A 20,912-nucleotide genomic window follows, 5' to 3' on the forward strand; every position below is an offset into this window, starting at 1 on the left:
TGACACCTTTTCTATTTCTGCGCATTGAATGGACTGTAGCATTTACTTTTTTTAAAAAAAAGAAGTTTAGAATCTTTTTTAATAGAATCCTCAATATCTCACAAAGCATCAGCAACATTTACTATCTGCATAGGTGATTCTTGGAGATGGGAGGGAAGAGATGCACTCACATTTTATCCCCACACATGAGATTTACATCAGGGGAAAGGAACTGGGCAGGGGTCAGCTGGATGACCCCCAACCTAGCTCTCCGTGATCTGGATTCCATTATGCAGGACATTACTTCTCCACCGCGCAGGCAAAGTCACACTGACCGAGGTGCCAGTTGGAGGACCTGGTTCTGTTGAGACAGGGGAGAATGTGGGGTGGGCGAAGCTAACAGGGATTCCCTTGCACCAATTGGGAGAAGGAGCGGCAGACCAAGGGGAATCACCCCAACGGAGAAAAGCGAAGGAATTTGCCTCCCTACTAGCCTTCAGGAGCCTGGCAGGTCAAATTGGACCACATGCATGTTCACTAGAGTCAAGTTGCATCTAACTCTAAGACTCACCATTTTCAAAAAAGGTAGATTATGGCCAGTGCTTTAACAGAAAGAACTACCAGAAAACAGTGACTGAGCCCTCTTTGGGCTGTTTCCATTCCAGCGGGTCATTGTAACAACTTGATAACTAAGAACTAATGCCTGGGTTTACTTTTTTCCTCTTCTCTCCCAATCCCTTTTCCTCTCATGTCATGACTTTTATATTGTAAGGGGACTGTCGTATTATTGTTCTCTCTGAGTGGCTCTGAGAACGATTTTTTGGCAGAGCAGCAGGGTAAAAATCCTTCAGATAAAAGAGTAAAAATAAAGTAGAGTAAAAATAGAGATGCTGCTGAAATCTCATGTTAATGCAATGTTAACACAGGAGAATCTGTAAAATTTCTCTGTTTAATGGACTTGCTATGACTAAAATAAAAATGAAAAAGAATCCATATTTCACAACAGGAAAGAGATAAGGAAAGGCACATGCATTTAATAAAGTGAAGGAAAGCCTAGCAGTTTAAGGGAAAAAAACATTTTTTTTTCAAAAACCTACCTCAGAATCATCTTTAATATTGTCATGTTTCCGGGCTGAAGGAATATAAGGTACTGTAGGTCAAAATGTACAAAGAATAATAATAAAGCAATCAGTACTTTTGTTGCAGAAATGATTGAAAATAGAAGTCTCCTTGCATTTGGCCAGGCAAATAACACATACAGCAACTTTATGAGAAAGGAGATGGAAATCTGAAAATGGAGCTTGAATGATCCCTTTGCAATTCCGCAATTTTGTGGGGGGGGGGGTTGGGGGGCAGGTGGGGAAATCTCCTTAAAGAAGGAAGGCTTACCTGCCAAACATCACTAACAGGACACGAAATTATTTCTCATCCAAATTACAAGCAAACGGCAAAACAAAAAAATCCTATCACTGTAGAAAAAGTTACGAACGCACAACAGGGATTTTGATTTTGGTTTTGTTGCTTGAATAACAAACCCATGTGCAACCTCTTGAGCGTGCCATGCTGCCTATTATTCACCAAGTCCAACAAGTTAACAGTGTTTTAAAAACTGATAGGCTGCCTCTCTTAATGCTCAGGGCAGTGAACAATGAAGCCACCCAGTCAAAATATTGAAACAACCTTAAAATTACTAGACTAAGCAGCTGATTTGTCTGCCTTAGAAAGCCAGCCTGAATGAGTGTGCTTTACATTTCCCCCAGAAGCTAAACAGAGAGGAACACAGCCTGATGTCTTTCCGGGAGAATGCAGTAAGCTGCCTTGTACTGAGTGAGGCTGTTGGGCCACCTAGGCAGCTAGTGTCTACACCAGTAGTTGTCAATGTTATTTTTTACCGAGGAAACCCTATAACATGTCGGGACATTCTGTGGGAACCCCAACCCTCTCTCCTTAAAGTAACCCCCCACCCCGCCGCCTCCAAGGGTGGAATCCAGAATTGAATGGAGAGAACTCCACAAACTGGATAATACAGCAGACAGAAAGGGAGAAGGTGATTTCTTCCTATTTCCCCTCCTTCTGCAACCCCTGATGCCTCTGAAAATCTGCTCTGGAGGGTGGGGTGGGGTGGGGTGGACACTGGCTGGTGTAAGCTGGCACTGAGGGTTTCAGGGGAAAGGGGGAATAAGATAAAATCACTGCACCACCTCCTTCCTCCAGCAGGGAGACTCCGCTAGACCCCAGTTCCTCCCTCCACCAACGGAAGAAGCCCATCATTGTGTAAGAACCAGTCATGATTACAAAATTTCAAGGTAAAAATGCGTTGTTGATGATGATGATGACGGTGGTGATGATGATGACGACAACAACAAGAATGTGTAATGTCCAAAATGAGAGAATGTAGTATTTTGCAAAGGCTCTGGGGGATGCCCTGGTTGAAAGATACTGGTCTACATGGGCTGGGAGCAGATCTCCAGTTAAGGCAGAGAGATTGGAGATGGTAGGACCTTCTGCATGCCAAAACTATGGCCCGTCTCCAGTAGATTATTCCATACTTGTTCTCACTTATAGGCATTATCAACAGGACTAGCTAACACCTCCCCCTCCTCCGGGCCTGAATTATTTACATAACAAGAATACTTACTTCCATCATTTTCTTCTGTGGAGATGTCAACTTCATCATTCTTATCATCTAATTGAGGTTCCTGGGAAGGCATCACAGAATCCTGTAAGAATATATAGTACTGAAAAACTCACTAATTATGAGTTTTATGTAATCCTGGCATGCTCCCTGAAGACTGAGCAGAAATCTCACTGAGATTTGCCTTGCCAACTAACTAGAATGCAGCTAACGCGTACTTACTCGCTGTCTGCATACCGCAGTGTAAACAAGCCTTATGCTTACGAATTCCCTTTTAAAAGTAAAACCAGCATATTTTGTTTTACTTGTAATTCAAGCTCAAGCAGAATTAAATATTTCTAAGGTTGTCTCAAGTGAGATGGTAGTAAATGCGCACAGCACTAATGAGAATATCGATGCAAAAGGAGGGTGAAAAGTGTCTGTTTGCATTCTCTTCCCCTCCTTATTGCTTTACTATGGTTTTATTAGAATGTAAGCCTATGCGGCAGGGTCTTGCTATTTACTGTTTTACTCTGTACAGCACCATGTACATTGATGGTGCTATATAAATAAATAAATAAATAAATAAATAATAATAAAAGAGCTCGTAGGAGACTCAACTGCACTCTACAAAACTATCTCAGGGATGAGCAACATGTAACTCAGGCAACATATGTAAAATGTTTGACTGTGATCTTCAGAATCCTATATATTGTGAAAAACTCAGGTTATGCACAAAGAAGTTTGAATTGGGACTGCAAAGAAGTTTGGAAATAAATAAACGATATCCAACCCGTTTTTCAACCCGGAACGTCTAGTAACCACTTTACGTTTGACCATTTCCTACTACTTAGCTATCACTTCAATGTAGTAAAATCCATTGAAGTGAGACAAACACGTCCATACGTATAACTGAGTGTACATGTGACAGTATATGGGCAGTTTCCCACTTGATGGGCAGAGATGTAAAATTTCTGGAAATTTTGAAGCCATGGGGGGGAAAACAGGGGGGTTTGAGGTCAGGGGTTCGGAGGGGGAAGCACAAACATTTTGGGGGAAATATGTAGCATTTTTTTAGTACTGTTTAAAGATCTAAAGTCTCTTTGTTCCTTTAGGAACATAAAATGTATTATTTACAATTTAGTTTGCCCATAAAATTATCATTAAATGTAAAAACATTTAAATTCAGTAAATTTGTAATTATTGTCTGAACAAACCTTTCCTTAAAATTTTATATACCACACATGAGCAAACCAAGTTATACACAATGCATTTTAGAAACGCCAGCAAGCATATAGTTGTGTAAGTTTGGGGTGTGTGTGTGTGTGTTTCATTTTAAATTGATTCATAGCCTCCATCACTTCTACTATTTGTACAGGGACACTTATTTATTTCATTTGTTTATTTTAGAATATTTATACACCACTTCCCATTTTAAAAACCCTAAACATATTACAAAACGGTGCATCATTAAAAGCGTAACAGCATTTAGATATGTCAATGGCTGAGAAAAGCTAGGGTAAACAAGCACGTTTTTAGTAACTGTGGAAAGCAGATGATCGTCAGTGCCTGACGTATCACAGAGGCATGGTCATTCGAAAGGAAAGGTGCCGACGCACCGAAACCCTCTATCCCCCGGTGAATTTCAAGACGCTCAAAAATATGCAAAATTACTTGAGAGCCTGGATTAGCAGTCTTATATAACTTTTTATAAATAATGTACCTTTTTTTTTAAAATCACACCTTTCTGAGTGTTGACAAACACTCAACATTGTTTCCTAATTAGGGATTTGCTTTTTCTTTCTGCTTAAGGAGCCACAGAGGGCAATGAACAAGCTGGCTTATTTCCGTTTTAAAATACTTTTGTTTTCTAAAAAAAAAAAAGCATTTCTTGTTACGATTCCTCCTCCTCCTCCTCCTCCTCCTCCTCCTCCTCCTCCTCTTCTTCTTCTTCTTCTTCTTCTTCTTCTTCTTCTTCTTCTTCTTCTTCTTCCAGGCAATCATGAATCACTCCTGCTCTCTGCTTGCAGCGTCCATAAGCTTATACAGTCAGCCTAGTAGACCTTCTTTGGTTGCAAAGGCAAAATTAAGATATGTTCTACCTATGGAGGCTCACCTCTGCTTCTGCCAGCAGATATTTCTGAAGCCATTGCGAGACATTCATTTTTAGGCAAAACTTTGAAAATGTAACAGTTTTAGAGACACAGGCACCGTGTTGAATTAGGAAAGTCTTTACCGTTTTTAATGTTAAGCATTATTATATTTTTAATGGATTTCCACTGTAAAGCCGCCCTGGAAAAGTGGGGTATACATTTTCACTGGCTGGATTCTTTACTCCTAGAACATCTTCTGTTAATATGTATATGGAGAATCTTATCTCAGCACATGATTTAAGAAATTGCTTTTAGTTACCTTCAAGTTCGACCTTTTTAACAATTGCACACAACCGGAAACACCTTGTGAATCAAAAAGTGAGCTAGAAATAAGCATTTGAAAAATACTGCCTTAAAACAGTCTGTAGCTGTTCAAGGCTTTGCATTTATGTACAAAATTGCCATTAAAAAACACTCAATGTTTTTACATTTTTCTAGGAGTTCTCAAAGTGTTCTTCTGGGCATTAACATGCGATGCACAAAGCCAAAACACTGATATTGTAACAGGTTAAGAGAGTGAAGCTGTTTAACAGAAAGCCACTATAGCATTTACAAGTCTTCACTCCCTTCCTTTGGCTCTTGTATATCTCAGAAGCAGCCTCTGAATTTCCCTTAGCATGGCTTTATGAAAGTGACCTCACAGTTTGGGTCACACTAAAACCCAACAGAGTCAAGATCTAAAACTACAGGCAGAAAAAACTGTATTGCATTTCTTGGAGTCAAAAGAACTGTGAAATGCTGGAATCGATTTAAGGTAGAGGGAAAGCACAGACTAGAAACCAGCAATGTTTTTAGGATGTTTTAACAATGTATATTATGTTTTAATTCAGTTTTATGTATTTTTATATGTACTGTTGTTCCTCAATCAAAATGGAGAGGAGGGTAAGAAATAAAATTATTATTTTATTTATTTATTTATTTATTTATTTATTTGAAGCTAAGAGTTCCCAGCAGGTTTTGATTTCAAAGTTACAAATTCTAATCAGAGTGCAAGATATGGGTGGGCAGTGTCTCATGTGGGATTAACAACACTAACAATAAGACCCTATCAGAAACAAGCTACTATAAAGGATGTAAACAATAACACACATTACTTATACATTGCCTTATGAATCCAGGAAACCTCATCTTTGGGACCAGCCCCATTGAAATTAGTGTGACTTGCACAAGACCGTGGATTTAAGTAAGAGTAAAGCAATCGCCTTTTGTAAAGAGCTTAACATCTCAGACCAAAAGAAGACACAAAGTCAACCCGTAGAGAGATTACCTAGAAGAATGCAGCAAGAGTTACATAATAAATTGAGAGAAAGATGATGTGGGAGTGGAGTTTATTCCAACAGGTTAAGACAGGGGGAAGGAACGTGCAGCACATGGGTAGTATTGTGCCCGGCCTGCTGTTCCTGGTGTTTTTTGCAGTGGCAAAAAACCAGTGGTTTGCTGCCAAAATTCAGCAGAAAACCCCCTAAAGAGACACAAAAGCACCAAAATTATCTTGTTTTCAAACTAGCTACTGATGGGAGCTGTAGTTCAATGTATTTGAGTGATACCAGGTTAAGGAAAGCCCTAAACAACTTGGGACCAGGATACCTGAGAGAGCGCCTTCTCCCTTAACAACCTGCCCGGTCACTGAGGTCATCCGAGGGCCTGTTCCTGGTGGTTCCACCTAGATCCATCCTCTGATTGGAATCCACCAGGGGAAGAGCCTTCAGCGTGGTGGCCCCCCTCCTGTGGAACTCCCTGCCTCTGGAGGTCAGGCAGGCGCCAACCTTGTACTCCTTTCGGCGCCTCCTCAAAACGTCTTTATTCCAAGAAGCCTTTCCTTAATATGCAGCCTTGAATCTGTTTTTGCTTCTTTTAAATTCTGTTTTAACCGTTTTATTCTGTTTTTATTTTCATTTTATCTTGTACACTGCTCCGAAATTTTTCAATGGGGAGTGGTATATAAACATTCTAAATAAATAAATAAATAAATAAATAAATAATAGATATGGAAAGGTGTTTTTATGAAACCTGGAAGGTACTAATGTGTGGCTTCTTAACTGTGGTTTTTTTTAATAATTGTGAGGGAAAGAGAATAATAAGGCTGAGTAAAAAGGGCTGTTTCAACAAAACCAAAACATTTTTTGTAGTTATTCTAAAAAATACAGTTCTCTCTCATCAATAAGTGCATTAATAAACCATGTACATTGATGGTGCTACATAAATAAATAATAATAAAAATAATAAAATAATAATAATTAATTGACCTCTGAACCAGCTCCTCACAAATTAGCCTAGTTGGGGAGTGGAGGAGAAAGGCTACAAATGCCAGTTTGCCTTTTAAAACTAATGAACTACACACCTGTACAATTTTTGCAACACTTACAAAATAATAATAATAATAATAATAATAATATTAATAATAATAATAATAATAATAATAAGGCCTGTTTAGACAACACGCTGAGCCATGGTTAGGCCACTAAGCCTTTTACAGCAAATGATTAGTGAGTGTGTTTAAACCGTAGATATGTAGCCATCATGGTTAGGAATGGTTCACATGACACGCCAAGCCATGGTTCACACAACATGCTAAGTCATAATGAGCCTGTTCAGACAACATACTAAGCCAAAATTAGGGCCACTAAGCCTTTTGGAGCAAGTGGTTAGTGAGCGTATTTAAACAGTGGTTATGTAGCCACCACGGTTAGGAATGGTTCACACGACACACTTACGCTAGATCTACACTACTGCTTTATTGAGGTACTGAAGTGGAGAACTGTTGGGGCAGAATCCACATTTCATATACCACTTTCATTGTGTTAAAGCCTGCTTTTTCTTCCACATTCGTAATGAATTGACACAAGGTGTAGGTCTGGCCTAAGTCATGGTTCACAGGACATACTTAATTCACCATGGTTAAAACTGTGGTTTAAGGTGTCTTCTGAACAGAGCCAATGTCTAGCTCAAAATGCTCAACTGTCATGGTTTAGCATGTCATCTGAACAGGATTATTATTATTATTATTATTATTATTATTATTATTATTATTATCATTTCTATACCGCCCCATAGCCAAAGCTCTCTGGGCGGTTTACAAAGAAAAGTAGTACATAACACCAAGTCAACCCATTAGAGCAGCGGTTCTCAACCTGTGGGTCGGGACCCCTTTGGTGGTCGAATGACGCTTTCACAGGGGTCGCCTAAGACCATCAGAAAACACATATTTCCGATGGTCTTAGGAAACTGTATTGACTGAACTATGTCATGTATCATCTTTTGTATTATTAAAGCTATTGTTATGTATTATTTTCATTAGCAAACCATCCCATGACAATGGATCATGTAGAGAAGAACGAAAATAATTTTATGGTTGGGGGTCACCACAACATGAGGAACTGTATTAAAGGGTCGCGGCATTAGGAAGGTTGAGAACCACTGCATTAGAGCTTTGTGCAGGAGCCGAACTCACCATATGCCTTTTGCAGGTCAGTGGGACAAGAATGTGACAGCGTTTATGGACCAACAGCTTGCAGTTGATACACTTGTAGCCTTGCCTTCCGAGACCCCATATCCTTTCACTGCACTGGCCACAGTATGCTCTCTAGAAAGAAAACACGAATCATCTTTGAAGTTACACCCACACAATGAATACCCTCCAAAGCATGTTGCACGTTGAAAAGGTGAAGACCCAATCAACTGACATGGGCAATATGAGAAAGTTTCTACAGATACAAATGTCGCCTCATACATGCCTTTCATCAGCCTGAAAGTTAGGAAGATGCTTTATACCAGGTCAGACTATTTGACCATCTAGCCCAGAACTGCCTACTGTGATTGGAAGCAGCTCTTCAGAATCTTGCCTTTAATGTGCTACCTGATCATTCAAAATCAGGGGTGGGTCACATGCTGCCCCCCTCCCTGGTGCCCCCATTTAAAAAGAAGTTTTTAAAAATGGCCCAAAGCAGCTACAGAGTTTCCAAACTGCCAAAATTACCTTGTTTGCAACCTAAATTTGGCCCTTTTGATACTCTGTAGAAAACAAGCTAGATGTAAGGGGACACCTGGAGGACTGTGTAGTGGCCTACAGAAAATGACTTCCGGACCTCCGGACGTTGCCCACCCGTTTTAACTGGAGATGCTCAGGATTGAACCTCAGACTTTGTGCATCCAAGCAGATAATCTACCATTGGCCAACTGTTTCTCCCTAGAGTTTCTGTAATTAAGATGTTTCATATTCAGACCATTGGCCAGGAACTGAAACCAAAACAAAACCTGGCAAACCTACTCATTCTGCATTCTTGAGAGCAGTTTGGATTTCAGTAACATGGCAAAAAAAATCTGTGGGGAGATTCCTCTTCAAAATGGTGCCCCACGATTGAAAGCAAAGGAAAACACGCAAAAAACAAGAAACTATCTTGCACAAGTCCTTGAATTACACCTAAAGCAACTCTTTGCCTCTTTTGATTTTTATGACCCGCTGTCAGGTACACGCATGCAAAATTCACAGCACCAGTTCCCCCAAAAAAGAGAAAAAAAGCCAAATACGAATATGCTTCCTTCAATGCCCCAAATAATAGTGTGCATGGGAAGCCAGGTTCGTTAATCTTCCACCATTGCGGCAGGAAGCATTATGCTGTTATGTATGAATACTCGCAAACATTTTATTTTCCTTTGCAAAAATCAGAATGGGGATTGTATTAGCAGAAGAAAATTAAGCTAGACTTATCGCAGTGAGATTCCACAAGGTAAAGCTCATGGTTTTCTATCAACATGGAATGAGTACGTCACCCTAAGCATAGGGAAATGCATTAGATGAAACTGTAATAGTTTGAGAGGCTTGTCGCGTGAAAGGAATGGGATTTTTTCAGGTCAATGGAACAAGTGAATGGCATCCCATGGTTGGATAGCAAGTTGCTTAAAGGAAATGTGTGCCTGTGTACAGAACTTTGATGTTAGACTGAGGAGAGTGTGCATCAGTCTTTAAGACAGCTAAAGTGATCTCCCCACTCATAGGTTTGATTCTCTTCTCGCCCACCCATTTTGAACTGGTAGATGCAAAACATCAAATTGATTTAATTTGTATGATTAAAAGCTAAGACAGATAAAGAATACTTCCTAGAATAAATCCCTCCTAGATGTCAGACGTCTGAGTGGGGCTATGAAAGCATTCACAGAGAGAATGCTTATACATCTTAACTGAAAGCTGAAGTGAAGGTTTTTCAGCCAGAACTGAAGCTCAAAAAGTGACAAACATTTTGATCTTCCTGCACATCAAATGCTGCCAAATTCCCAGTAGTACTGGATCAGGAATCAAACGGGTATGATCAATGTGGAGTTTCTCATCTTAGCAGGGCATCTTATTAAGGCAAGAGACCGCAAAGAGAGAAATAAGCATTGGGTTTATGATGTTAATTAATCCCCAGAGAGTGTTCTCTAATGAGCCCCGCAAGTTTGTTAGAAGGTCTGGGAACCAGAATCCTTCAATTCAATTCGCAGCCTTTTGCTCTCCTTGTCCATGGCCCCAGAACTGATAGGACCGTTTTGAGACAAGACATCTTCTGCAGGGAAGAGTGTAACAACAAGTGCTCGCAATACTAAAGGATCTCAAAGGGGAAATTGGATTTATACATTTTTTAGCAATACCTATAAATATGATTTATTATGCTTCTTTCCCTAAAAAAGGAGCAACTGTATGTTCTATCACAAGTATTCCACTTCTAAAGGGTTCCAGTTGTACACAACTGTCCACTGACCAGGAAACATAACCTTTTGAATCCAAAATATTCACATGCCCTTCTTTTCAACTAATGCAAATAGGTTTTCCAGTGAACAAATGTTTAACTGGAAGACAACCAAACGTTTTAGTCAAAATGAACCACTGTCATAAATCACCAGTGAAAGACACTGACATAAGTCGGAAAACGCTTATTAACTTAATTTCCTTCTGAATATCTTCTGGAAACAAGTCAATTGCAACAAGCGCAAAGAAATTTAGACACAGAACTATCATCACTGGCGTGCCTCAATAATCTTGCATTTGTATCCTTCAATTTCAGCTAAACCACAGATCTTCTGTCCAAACATGATTCCGTTGGTTTTAGAGACGCGTAAATGTGCTCTCTCTTTTTTTAAAAAAGAAATACACAGGGACCTAATGAATGATCCAGGAGCACTAGCAAAATAATAGAAGCTAAGCAAGTGTGGACCTTTTCAACAAGCAGGATGGGAGGCCACTGGAAAACCCATGTAATTATTTCCAAGTAGAAAATAAAGCACCACAGTGTAGCCAAAACCTGCTACAGGGATAGGGAAAAAAACTATAAAGGATCTTTTGAAATATCAACTATTATTTGTTTGTGTGGTACTCTATGGAGCCCAATTATGGGGCTTGCAAATGTTTGAGACTATCCAAAATCAATTCCTTCCACGTGGTACACCTTCCTTGCTCCAAGCTCAAACTAATTTACCAAAGTTGATACCTTTAGTAAATCTTAGGATGATGACTTATTGGATCAAGCTTCTCTTTGGAAGCAGTCCGAAACCTTCCAAGCTAGCAATGACTTGTATTCTGCACAGTGATTGGATTAAATCTGTTACCAGACAGACACAATGTCGGTATTCTCCCTGCAAGGCCAGGGAAAAGCTTGAGATCAAGTACAGCAACATATATTCCATATGGACTTTCATGAATTGCTGGCAGAGATAATACGCAAAGAATATCACCTCTGTACCCAGACCTGGATATCAGCTGTGCCCTCCATACGTATATAAGCTTACATACCCAAAACTCTGGAGGACAATCACTCTAGCAAGAATTAATAGCTTTCCTTTTGATGTTACGCTGGGATGATGCAGAGTAGTGGTTCCCAAACTTTTTCAGGTCACCGCCCCCTTGGTTCCACAAACTCATGCCCAGTGCCCTCTACCCTACCCTATAAAAATCATTATTCAGAATAGCGGTTTTCAACGACCCACTAAGGAAGATAATAACAATAAAATTCAAAACAGTAACAATTCATTGAATATTTATTCAAAATCCAATTGCATTTTTTAGTTTATTCAATTAAACATAATTGATGAACGTGATCCAGTGATATCATCTTTTCAAAGTCTGATAGTCATTTAGCAAGAATATTAGATATCACATTTAGTAACTAGGGTAGAGTACCTCACTATTCATTCTTAATGTGATGGTTGGGCTTGATGAAGTGATACCAGTTTCCCAATGTCTGGTTTAAAGTCACTTAACATGAGTCTTATAGTAATCTGGAGTCGATTTCTTTGCTTGGAGAGAAGTAGGCAGACCACACTAAAACCACATTCCATCACATAGGATGTTGGAAATGCAACCAGGAGCTTCTGAACTACTCTCCGTAGTGCAGGAGAACGATCAGAAATTTCCTTCTGTAACCAAAACTCCAGGTATGGAAAAGACCACCTCGAGCGCCCCCCTGCTGCCCCTTTGCCTCTTAACGCCCCCCTATGCAATCCCACCACCCCCAAGGGGGCAGTACCGCCCACTTTGGGAACCAATGATGTAGCGGGATCCTCCTGAAAGAGCATTTGTGCCTACGTGCTCAGTCTGAGGTACACACCTTGGAACACACTGCGTTACACTGAAAACTGGTATAATTCCCCAAGACAGAAGCTCACTGTAAAGTAGTTGGAGGATCTGGAGAGGAGATATTGGTATTTCTCCTTACGAAACCAACATTTAGGATTATGCTTGATTTCACAATTTTTTAAAGGGAATAATCCTATGGCCGTAGGGTATTCCAGATCCCAGGATCCAAGGCTGGAGACATCTCTCCAACGTTAGGGCCTGGAATCCGAGCTTCATGCCCCTGTCCCTCCCCACCGGTGCAGAGAGAACCACACTGATTGCCTCTCCGAGGTCACAAAAGCCACCTTGGAGGGGAGGAAAAGAAGGCGGAGTTTTGTGTATGGGGACAAGAAGGGACTGGAGAGGCCGGCTTACACCGTATCCTGACTCCTCTCCAGCCTCCTCCCCTTCCGTTCCGCAATGCCTCCGCTAGATAAAATGCAGAGCATCTGGCTGAAATGCAGAGCAGGAGGTATGGCGGAGAAAACAACTGCTCCCACTGGATACTCATATGCCTCTAAGTTCAGAGGCTTACAAGTATCAAGGGCGGATTCCACAGGATTGCGCCCTAAATGCAGTTTTGTCCATAAAGAAGGGAGGGGCCAATTGCATGACTGATTGCCAAGATTATGATATTTTATAAAAGGGGGACATATGTTAATAGTTTTAAGTTTAAGGGTCCTACCAGGGGAGGATAGGATATTTTAGTGGGATTGTCGTTGCTGCTGCAGCTGCTGCTGTTTTAATTGTAAATTGCTTATTATTTTTGAAATTTTTTATATGTAATCTTTGTGGATTTTATTCTGGAATTGTATTATGCCTCCGCGATGGCAATTGGCTAAAGCAATAAAGACCAATTTGATTTGTGGAGTGCCAAAACATTACCTAGTTGTTGTTTTTTTAAAAAACCCTGCAAATATTCCCATCATTAGTTTTACTGCTTTGAAAAATTATTTTCAACTAGCTGTACCCGGCGTAACATATGCCGTTGTAGCATATCTTAATGTTTATTAATTAAATATCATTGCGGGGGTGGGGGCTGCTTGGAGGCCGCCAATACAGTGCTGTCTGGCAGACCGGGGGGGGCAGGGAGGTTGGGGGGAGGGGGAGCAGGTGTCCCCCTCTCCCCGGGGTTCCTGTCAGCCTTGGGCTGCCCGCCCAGCTCGTATGAGATTAGGCCAGGGCCTCGGCTTGCAGCAGGCGAGCGGCCTCCCACCCGGCCTCCCACCCAGCCACCAAGGGCCCCGGCCGTGCCTCGCTCATGCTCCGGACCATGGCGTTGCCCCCTTCGTGGGGGGGGGAGTGAAGAGGCAGAAAGGGGGGTAGGATTACCTTGGAAAGCCCGGAGGAGTCGGGCGAGGGGTTTAGCAACCTGTATCAGTTGACGTTACACGTTGTTACTGTTGCCCGGCCGTGCCTCACTCATGCTCCGGATCGTGGCACTGCCCCCTTCGTGGGGGGGGGGGAGTGAAGAGGCAGAAAGGAGGGGTAGGATTACCTTGGAAAGCCCGGAAGAGTCGGGCGAGGGGTTTAGCAACCTGTATCTGCTGACGTTACACATTGTTACTGTTGCTTAACAACCTGTATCAGCTGAGGCCTTTACGGAAACATACCTAAGCGTTTTATATCTATAGTTAGATAGATGTTTTCAGCATGAGATCTAAAATATTTTTGCACTTATCATATGTTGCTTTCTCTAGAATGGAATTAAAGCAAAGAGTCAATACTTAACTTTGCACCATAATTCAAGCTGAAACGCAGTAGTCGTCTAAGTCAGGTTGAGTCTCCACTGAACTCAACTTGATTTTGCCTGCAAGGTCACCCTTATAAATCCAGCTCGATTTTTCAGCTACTTTTAAAAACTGTGGGTCATACTTCTTCGTTGTGCGCATCTTTAACTGTCTTTGCATTAAGAATTTTGATGTACAAGCCCACCCATAATCAGTGCTCAAATTACAGGGGCAGAGTTGAGTGGCCCTTCATGAAATCCAAAACTACCCTGCCTTCCCCCCAGCCAATTTTAGCCAAATCATGTCCCCAACAGCCTTCTAAAACAGTAGCTAAAGGGATGTCAGAAAAAAGGGCCAAGACCCCTTTGGCTCTCCCGTAATCCGAGCACTGCCCCGTCCCTCCCCAACCAAAATTAATATATTCACAAGGCAAAATGATTGGCTTATAAAATGACAGAGTACATAAGATGACCCAATAATAGCACTCTTAAGTGGAAATGTCAAAGACTGTGCTATAATCACCGAGCAATGAGCCTTGCTCCGGTAAGAAGCCTACTGAAATGAAGGGTGGGTTGTCAAGAGTTTTGGGGGCTTTCACTCTTCTGTGTGGGTTCACAATAAAGTAAATTTCATTATTTTAGAACTCCCTGGGATGAGAATGAAGGCCAACTGACACTTACAGCAGAAGAGAAAATTATATGTAATTGAGGGCATTGTAAAATTGTAACTAAGCTACCCAGTATAAAAAGTGTTTTTGACTCTTTGCAAAATACATACAACGCCGAAGAATCAACCCTAATTTTCAGGCCACAGCGGTAATCATGGGAACAGAAGCGCCTGACTGAGTATCACTGAAGATAGTTTTATGCCTTCTTAGAAGTTACTATGGCCCAATCCACACATTCAACTTGCCATGTGGGTGGCCACTTGAAATGGAGCTGTGTGGGAGCAACCTTATGTAGCAAGCCGTTTGTGTGAAAGCAGCTCTCCATGAGGCTTGGGCCGTTTCATCCGCACCACTGCAAACTGAAATTGCCCCCGCTTTGTGCAGAGCTGATTCACACAAACAGCTTGCAACATGGAGATACATCCACATGGTTCTTTTTCAAGAAGAAGCCAGTGTGGCAAAATGGCCTGAATGCAATTGGGGGTGGAGGTGTTTTTTTTTTAGGGTATTGGGTGCTCTCATTCAGCAGTATGCACGCATGCACACACACAGAGTCTTCAGCTCATGAACATCCTTTCATAAGAGATAGTCAGTATCATCAGAAGGGGGGGATTGTGGTTCCCTACTGCTGCTTTTCTGCCCCTGCTCCTGTCCCACATTACTTCCTCTTTCTTCCTGAAGAAGAAAGAGGAAGTAAACAAAGAACACATGGCCCATTCAGGGGCTGTTTTTATCATGCCGCTCTTCCTGCACACAGCAGGAAATGGTGGCATATTCTGTTTGTTTGTTTGTTTTAAAAAGTTGGATTAAAAGGGGTCCATTTTGTAACGGAAAAAAGCAAGAAGGAGTGGGAGGCGTGTGTGGCAGCATCTAACAGCCATGTGAAAAACCGTGAGTGGGCAGTAGTGAGCGTGCGATAAAACACTTGTCTGATGAACCCCAAAGTGGGACCTCAGCGGGTTGTATGCTCTGCAAAGTGGATTTCGCTGTGTGCCGAAGAGATGCTTGCTTTTTCCCACTTGCTAAACTCTTGTTTTAAGCGTTCACGTGGGAAGTTGTTTTGAAGATACACCTCTTAGGCCTAACAAAACTAGACTGCATTACAGATGCGGGTCTTCCTAACCATATGCTGACCTTAAAACTTCTAGTACTGGCCCTGTCTGTCTGTAATGTAGTTATAATACCCTGTTTTGTAAAGCTGGCTTATTTTATGCAGATTTGCTCATGTGGCAGGTCTTGGAATCAAATCATGAACTGCAGCTCTATCATGATTTACTATAATGAACAAACACAGGGTCATCCAACACAATTTTAACATGCTAAGCATTTACTTTGGATAAAAGAATTCTTGCTGTAATTTGGGTAAATTTTGAGTAAGTCCTAAGTTTCTACTCATTACACAAATGAAACCTGCTGTCTGTTCCATATTGCACAGTATAGGTCATACAGGGCGTTTAAATTTTAAGCAAGAATTTTGCTTTTCAGTTTGAGATGTGCACTTTTACTTAAAACAGTCTTTTTCATATTCCTGAGGCACTATTTTTTGTATACTGGGGAGATCTGCACAAATAAAGTAATTAAGAAAAGGTATTTGGTTAGCGTTTGGGATATAAAATGTTATTAAATTTCTAAGTAACTTTTCAATTAAAAATTCTCATAGCACCACATGAAAAATAAGGGTTGGGATGCTACTTTAGGCATATCCAATGTTTGGCATGTATACGATGTCAGTTTTTCTTTCTTTTAATTTACGATCCCTGCTTATATCACAATCTGCTTTTGAAAGCCCCTTCACGAAGGAAAGCTGTTTGCCTTGACCAATACAAGCCCAGTGCCCTTTGGCATGTAAAATTCATTGCACAGTGTTGTTGCTGGTTTTATCCCAGCTATATAAGTAACAAAAACTGTTTTAAATGTCTCTGAACTTGAAAAGAAACTTTCCTGAGGTTTACAGTGAGGCAGAATAGGGGATTTGAAGAGGGTGAATGGGACATTTGCATGACGCCAAAATCGCTTTTAAAAACTTAAGCCCTCCTGAGCCAAGGAGAAAACATGGGATACCAATTCCAATAAATATTCTTCACAATAGTACAGTCAGAGACATTTGCCTTTTACATGACTATATTTAACCAAGCCCCCATTTACCACCAGTGAATGCCGTTATTATTCATAAGCTTGAAAAAACTTTGCGCATCATTCCGGTCTAGATTTTTGCTTCACGAAATACATCAAGTATTGTTGATCTCAAAATTGTGGTTTAATTGCTCCCTAAAAAAATGTAACATTTAAATTAGGGTGCATTAACATATGACAGTCCCACGGTAATCTATGAATCATGCCACTTGTATATCAAGACCATAATCAAGAAAGATTTTGTTCACAGTGCATGAGATTAAAAACGTGGCTTGCAATCAAAAATCTAATTTTGATCTGAAACCATACAACTGATGAGACATTGAGACGACTCGTACACTAGAGATAATAATATATATTCATTAAACCCGCCTCCTCTTTTCCCATTAAGCAGCTATGGTCAGATCATCCTGATATTTAAACCAACACTCTAATATTTTTAAAAAATGTATGAAACTTCAGAATAATGTGTTACCCAGTGAATATCATGCTGCAGCATAATGCACTGGGTTAAAGAAGGAGGGGTCTCTGGGTTCCTTTGCTTTATAGATGAAGTCAGATCCTTAACACAGCTGTGTCTTTAGCACATGCGGTAGAGCTTGCAGCTCGGAAGATAAAAATATTTATGGTGTAGTTAATTAGGTCATATCTATTTAGCTCCTGTGCATTTTAAGAGAATTCTAAGCATCTTAACGCTAATCCAGAGATACAATAGGAAAAAGGAAGCAGTGAAAGACAATAACTGTGCTTGGTGGGGGGAGTATTCCCATCATTATAGACTGGCTGGAAAGGCAGCGTGAAAAATATTTATCTAAACACACATACACACACACACACACAGCAAGTTTTCAAACGCATTTGACGAGAAATGAATCCTATATTACCGTCCCCACAATGAATAATTTAGAAGGCTCTTTATTCAATAATACTGCATAAACTGACTTGAGATTATCCAAATCTGTTTGCTTTTTCTTCCCCAGGAAAAGCGGCCACAAGAAAAAGAGGCTAATAATCCCCCCAACACCAACACCACACACAGATATATGCAAGGTACACACCCCTCCTTGGGCAATTTTTTTTTAGCAACAGTACTCACTCTGTTAAAGCGTTTGGCTTGAAACAGATGCCCATTCACTCTGTACAGCTTCCTCCATCTTCTGGCTCCTCGTCGGTAGATTGATTCTAAGACGGAAATTAAAAAGGTGTAAAGCAGTAGCATAGTAATGCCACACACACTCTACATTGAGCAAGATGCGTCTTAATCTTGCTTTCCTGAACATCCACGCACAGCTGAATATCACGGGTAACACAATCTGCCGTCAAAACGCATCTGAAGGATACGCTCCCCTCCCCACAAACACACACTGCCTCTCCCATTCCTCCATCTCTCCCCCCCACCCTTTCCCCCCCCTCACATGATTATAATCTTGTTACAGTTCTGTGACTGCTTGCTGCTTCAAGCTCAGGTGAGATGGAGGGAGATAACTGGGTTAAAGAAACAGCATTCCTCTCTAATCCCCATCGTGCTAGCCTTGCTGTGCCAGCTATGCATGCAAATAACAAAGATGCAAGTTAGCTCGAAAGGATGATACAGGCAGCATAGCAAACAATACAAATCTTTTGCACAGTTATGGATCCCATTCTCATTTTCTCCATCCTGGAAGGTGATGTCAGCAGGGTGTGTGTGAGTGTGAGTGTGTGTTTGAAAGAGGAAAGAATTCAAGTGTGTTTTTCAATACATTATGTGCTGTTGTATCAAGAAAATAAAACTACTCTGTGTCAGACACTTTTAAAATACAGAATTAGGGCATAGGAGACTTAAGAACACTGATGGCACCCAGAGATAGGGAGATTAATTAAGGTTTTCACATCACCTGGGCCTTCTTGGATGGCGTTGAATTGATAGTCACAACTTAGACTCACAACAATTGTGATGCAAGTCGCTATTGCTCACGTTTTACAGAGAGGGAACTAAATCTGACAGGTAAGGATTTGCCCAAGGCCATTCAGATCAGAGTGGAGTACCCAATGGCCTACACTGCCTCTCACACAGGAGGTTTGCGAGTAGACGAGCAACTGGAGACTCAAGGGCAAAAATGTGGCATCAGGAGCGATGCCTGCCCTCCCAATGGACAACCAACCGGTAAAGTGGTGTAGAAGGAATGGCAGCTAGAGCAATAAGATTCCATAGAAGTCCATAGTAGGAGGGCAAGGATCAAGGCACTAGCCCAACCATTCCCTATTAGTGGCCCCAGGTTTGGGGGGAACCTTGAGTAAGACATTCTCACTGCCCCCTTTGGTGTAAGACACCATTATCATCGTCAGTTCCTCCTCCTCCTCCTTACTACTACCTCCTTGCTTGTCAAACAGAGAGCCAGTGAGAAGGTGGCAGTGGCAGCTACTCCTTCTCACTTCTGTTGCTGTTTTACTTGCTGGTTTGCTCACATCCCTTTGGGACAGAGCAAGAGATGGGTGAACAAGCAAATGGTAATGGTGAAGAGGAGAAGCAGGCTGAGGGGGCTCTTGTCGCGATTCAAGAGAGCCGCGCGGTCCTCCGGCGCCCACCCTACACTCGGGCACTTTCTGGCTGGCGCACCACCGCCTTCATTTACTTTGTAGCTTTTTGGGTTGCTTACTATCAAAACAAGGCGCTTATTGGAGAACAAGGACTCCAGCCTTCCAAACTCTACTTGGAGAATGTCAAGCGATATTCCAAAGGGAAGATAAACTTGGATTCTTTAAGCTATGCTCCAACTCTCATTTGGTTCTTGGATTGGTCTGGATGGCATCCTGGATGGCTTTGCTTTGGCTGACTTGGCAATCTCAGCTTTTGTCTTGGTCACTGGTTGTGCAAACATGATTCTCATGACTGCTTTGTGGACGCTCTACCTCTCATTAATCAATGTGGGACAGATCTGGTTTCATATAATTTTTCATTAAGCCTTTATTTGAGAGCTTTTCGATACCATCTTGTCTAACCCAAATTTATTTATTTATTTATTGCATTTTTATTCCACCCAGTAGCTGAAGCTCTCTGGGCGGTTCACAAAAATTAAAACCATGAAGAGCATAAAAACAACCAACAATTTAAAAACACGAATACAAAATACAATATAAAAAGCACAATATAAAATATAATATATACAATATAAAAAGAATTGAAATTGGGATGCTAGACGCAGCGGGCCCGTTGCTTCAACCTCCAATTCTCCCCTTGAATTAAAAGTGTAAGACTTTCAAAATGTTTCCTTCCCTATCTTTTAAAAGGATATTGTTTTTTTTTATGCTTTTGATGGTTTAAAATTTTATATATTTGTTTTTAATGTTCACTGTTTTTAATTTTTGTAAATCGCCCAGAGTGCTTCCGCTATGGGGCAGCATATAAATGTTATAAAATAAATAAATAAATAGTCAGTGGGTCCTTGGCAGGTGCCCGAGAATGCCAACCTTTGATTCTTACCCTGAACAGCTTTCTAGAATAAATAGTTTAGAATTTTGCAGAAAGAAGCTGAGGTGAGAGGAAAATTAAATGTACAAAGTAATTGCTATTGATTCATCTTGGAAGCAGAACATTGCATTAGCGCAATTCATTAATTGTACTCCCTACTTTTTTAAAACACAAAGTTCTCCTGAGTAGACCACATTGATGGGAGATGCTTGAAAGAAGTGTAGGAGCTGGTCTGGGTTCTAAGATCTGCACATCACACATGATTTCTGAATTCTCCTTTTACGTATTTTGCAAACTTTTATCCAGTGTTATCAAAACTAATTGACTCAAATCAACTCCAGATTTTTAAGAAATATTGGATGCAGTCTTTGGATTTTCTTTGAGTATGCTACATATTGTTCTGCCTATACGTTGGCCAGCCTTCACAGCATCTTGACAGAATGAACCATAACCTCTGAGATGAGATTTGTGCTGACAACTTATTTAGGATCAGACCCACTCCAGCAAAACTGATGAAATGAGACAATTTGAAGAACAGAAAAGCATTCCTGGGTTTCTTATGCTCTGTTTTGAAAGTATGCACACCAAGGCTATTTTCACCAC

The 20,912-nt window shown here is 40.9% G+C and overlaps 1 protein-coding gene across 3 annotated transcripts in view; it reads right to left on the reverse strand.

Annotated features, from left to right (window-relative positions):
* The window catches only part of PRKCZ (protein kinase C zeta), a 112,169-nt gene that overhangs the window by 27,456 nt on the left and 63,801 nt on the right, over positions 1 to 20,912 (reverse strand). For 2 of the 3 annotated variants that reach the window (XM_063145525.1, XM_063145527.1), the window contains 4 exons: positions 17,958 to 18,043; positions 8,198 to 8,329; positions 2,618 to 2,699; positions 1,077 to 1,129 (listed from right to left, as the gene is read on the reverse strand). In XM_063145525.1, coding sequence (XP_063001595.1) covers positions 1,077 to 1,129; positions 2,618 to 2,699; positions 8,198 to 8,329; positions 17,958 to 18,043 — 353 coding nt within the window. The remainder of the gene's footprint in view (positions 1 to 1,076; positions 1,130 to 2,617; positions 2,700 to 8,197; positions 8,330 to 17,957; positions 18,044 to 20,912) is intronic. The other variant, XM_063145526.1, reaches the window with a different exon arrangement.

The sequence above is a fragment of the Elgaria multicarinata genome, chromosome 20 (genome assembly GCF_023053635.1).
Source record: "Elgaria multicarinata webbii isolate HBS135686 ecotype San Diego chromosome 20, rElgMul1.1.pri, whole genome shotgun sequence".
NCBI lineage: Eukaryota > Metazoa > Chordata > Lepidosauria > Squamata > Anguidae > Elgaria > Elgaria multicarinata.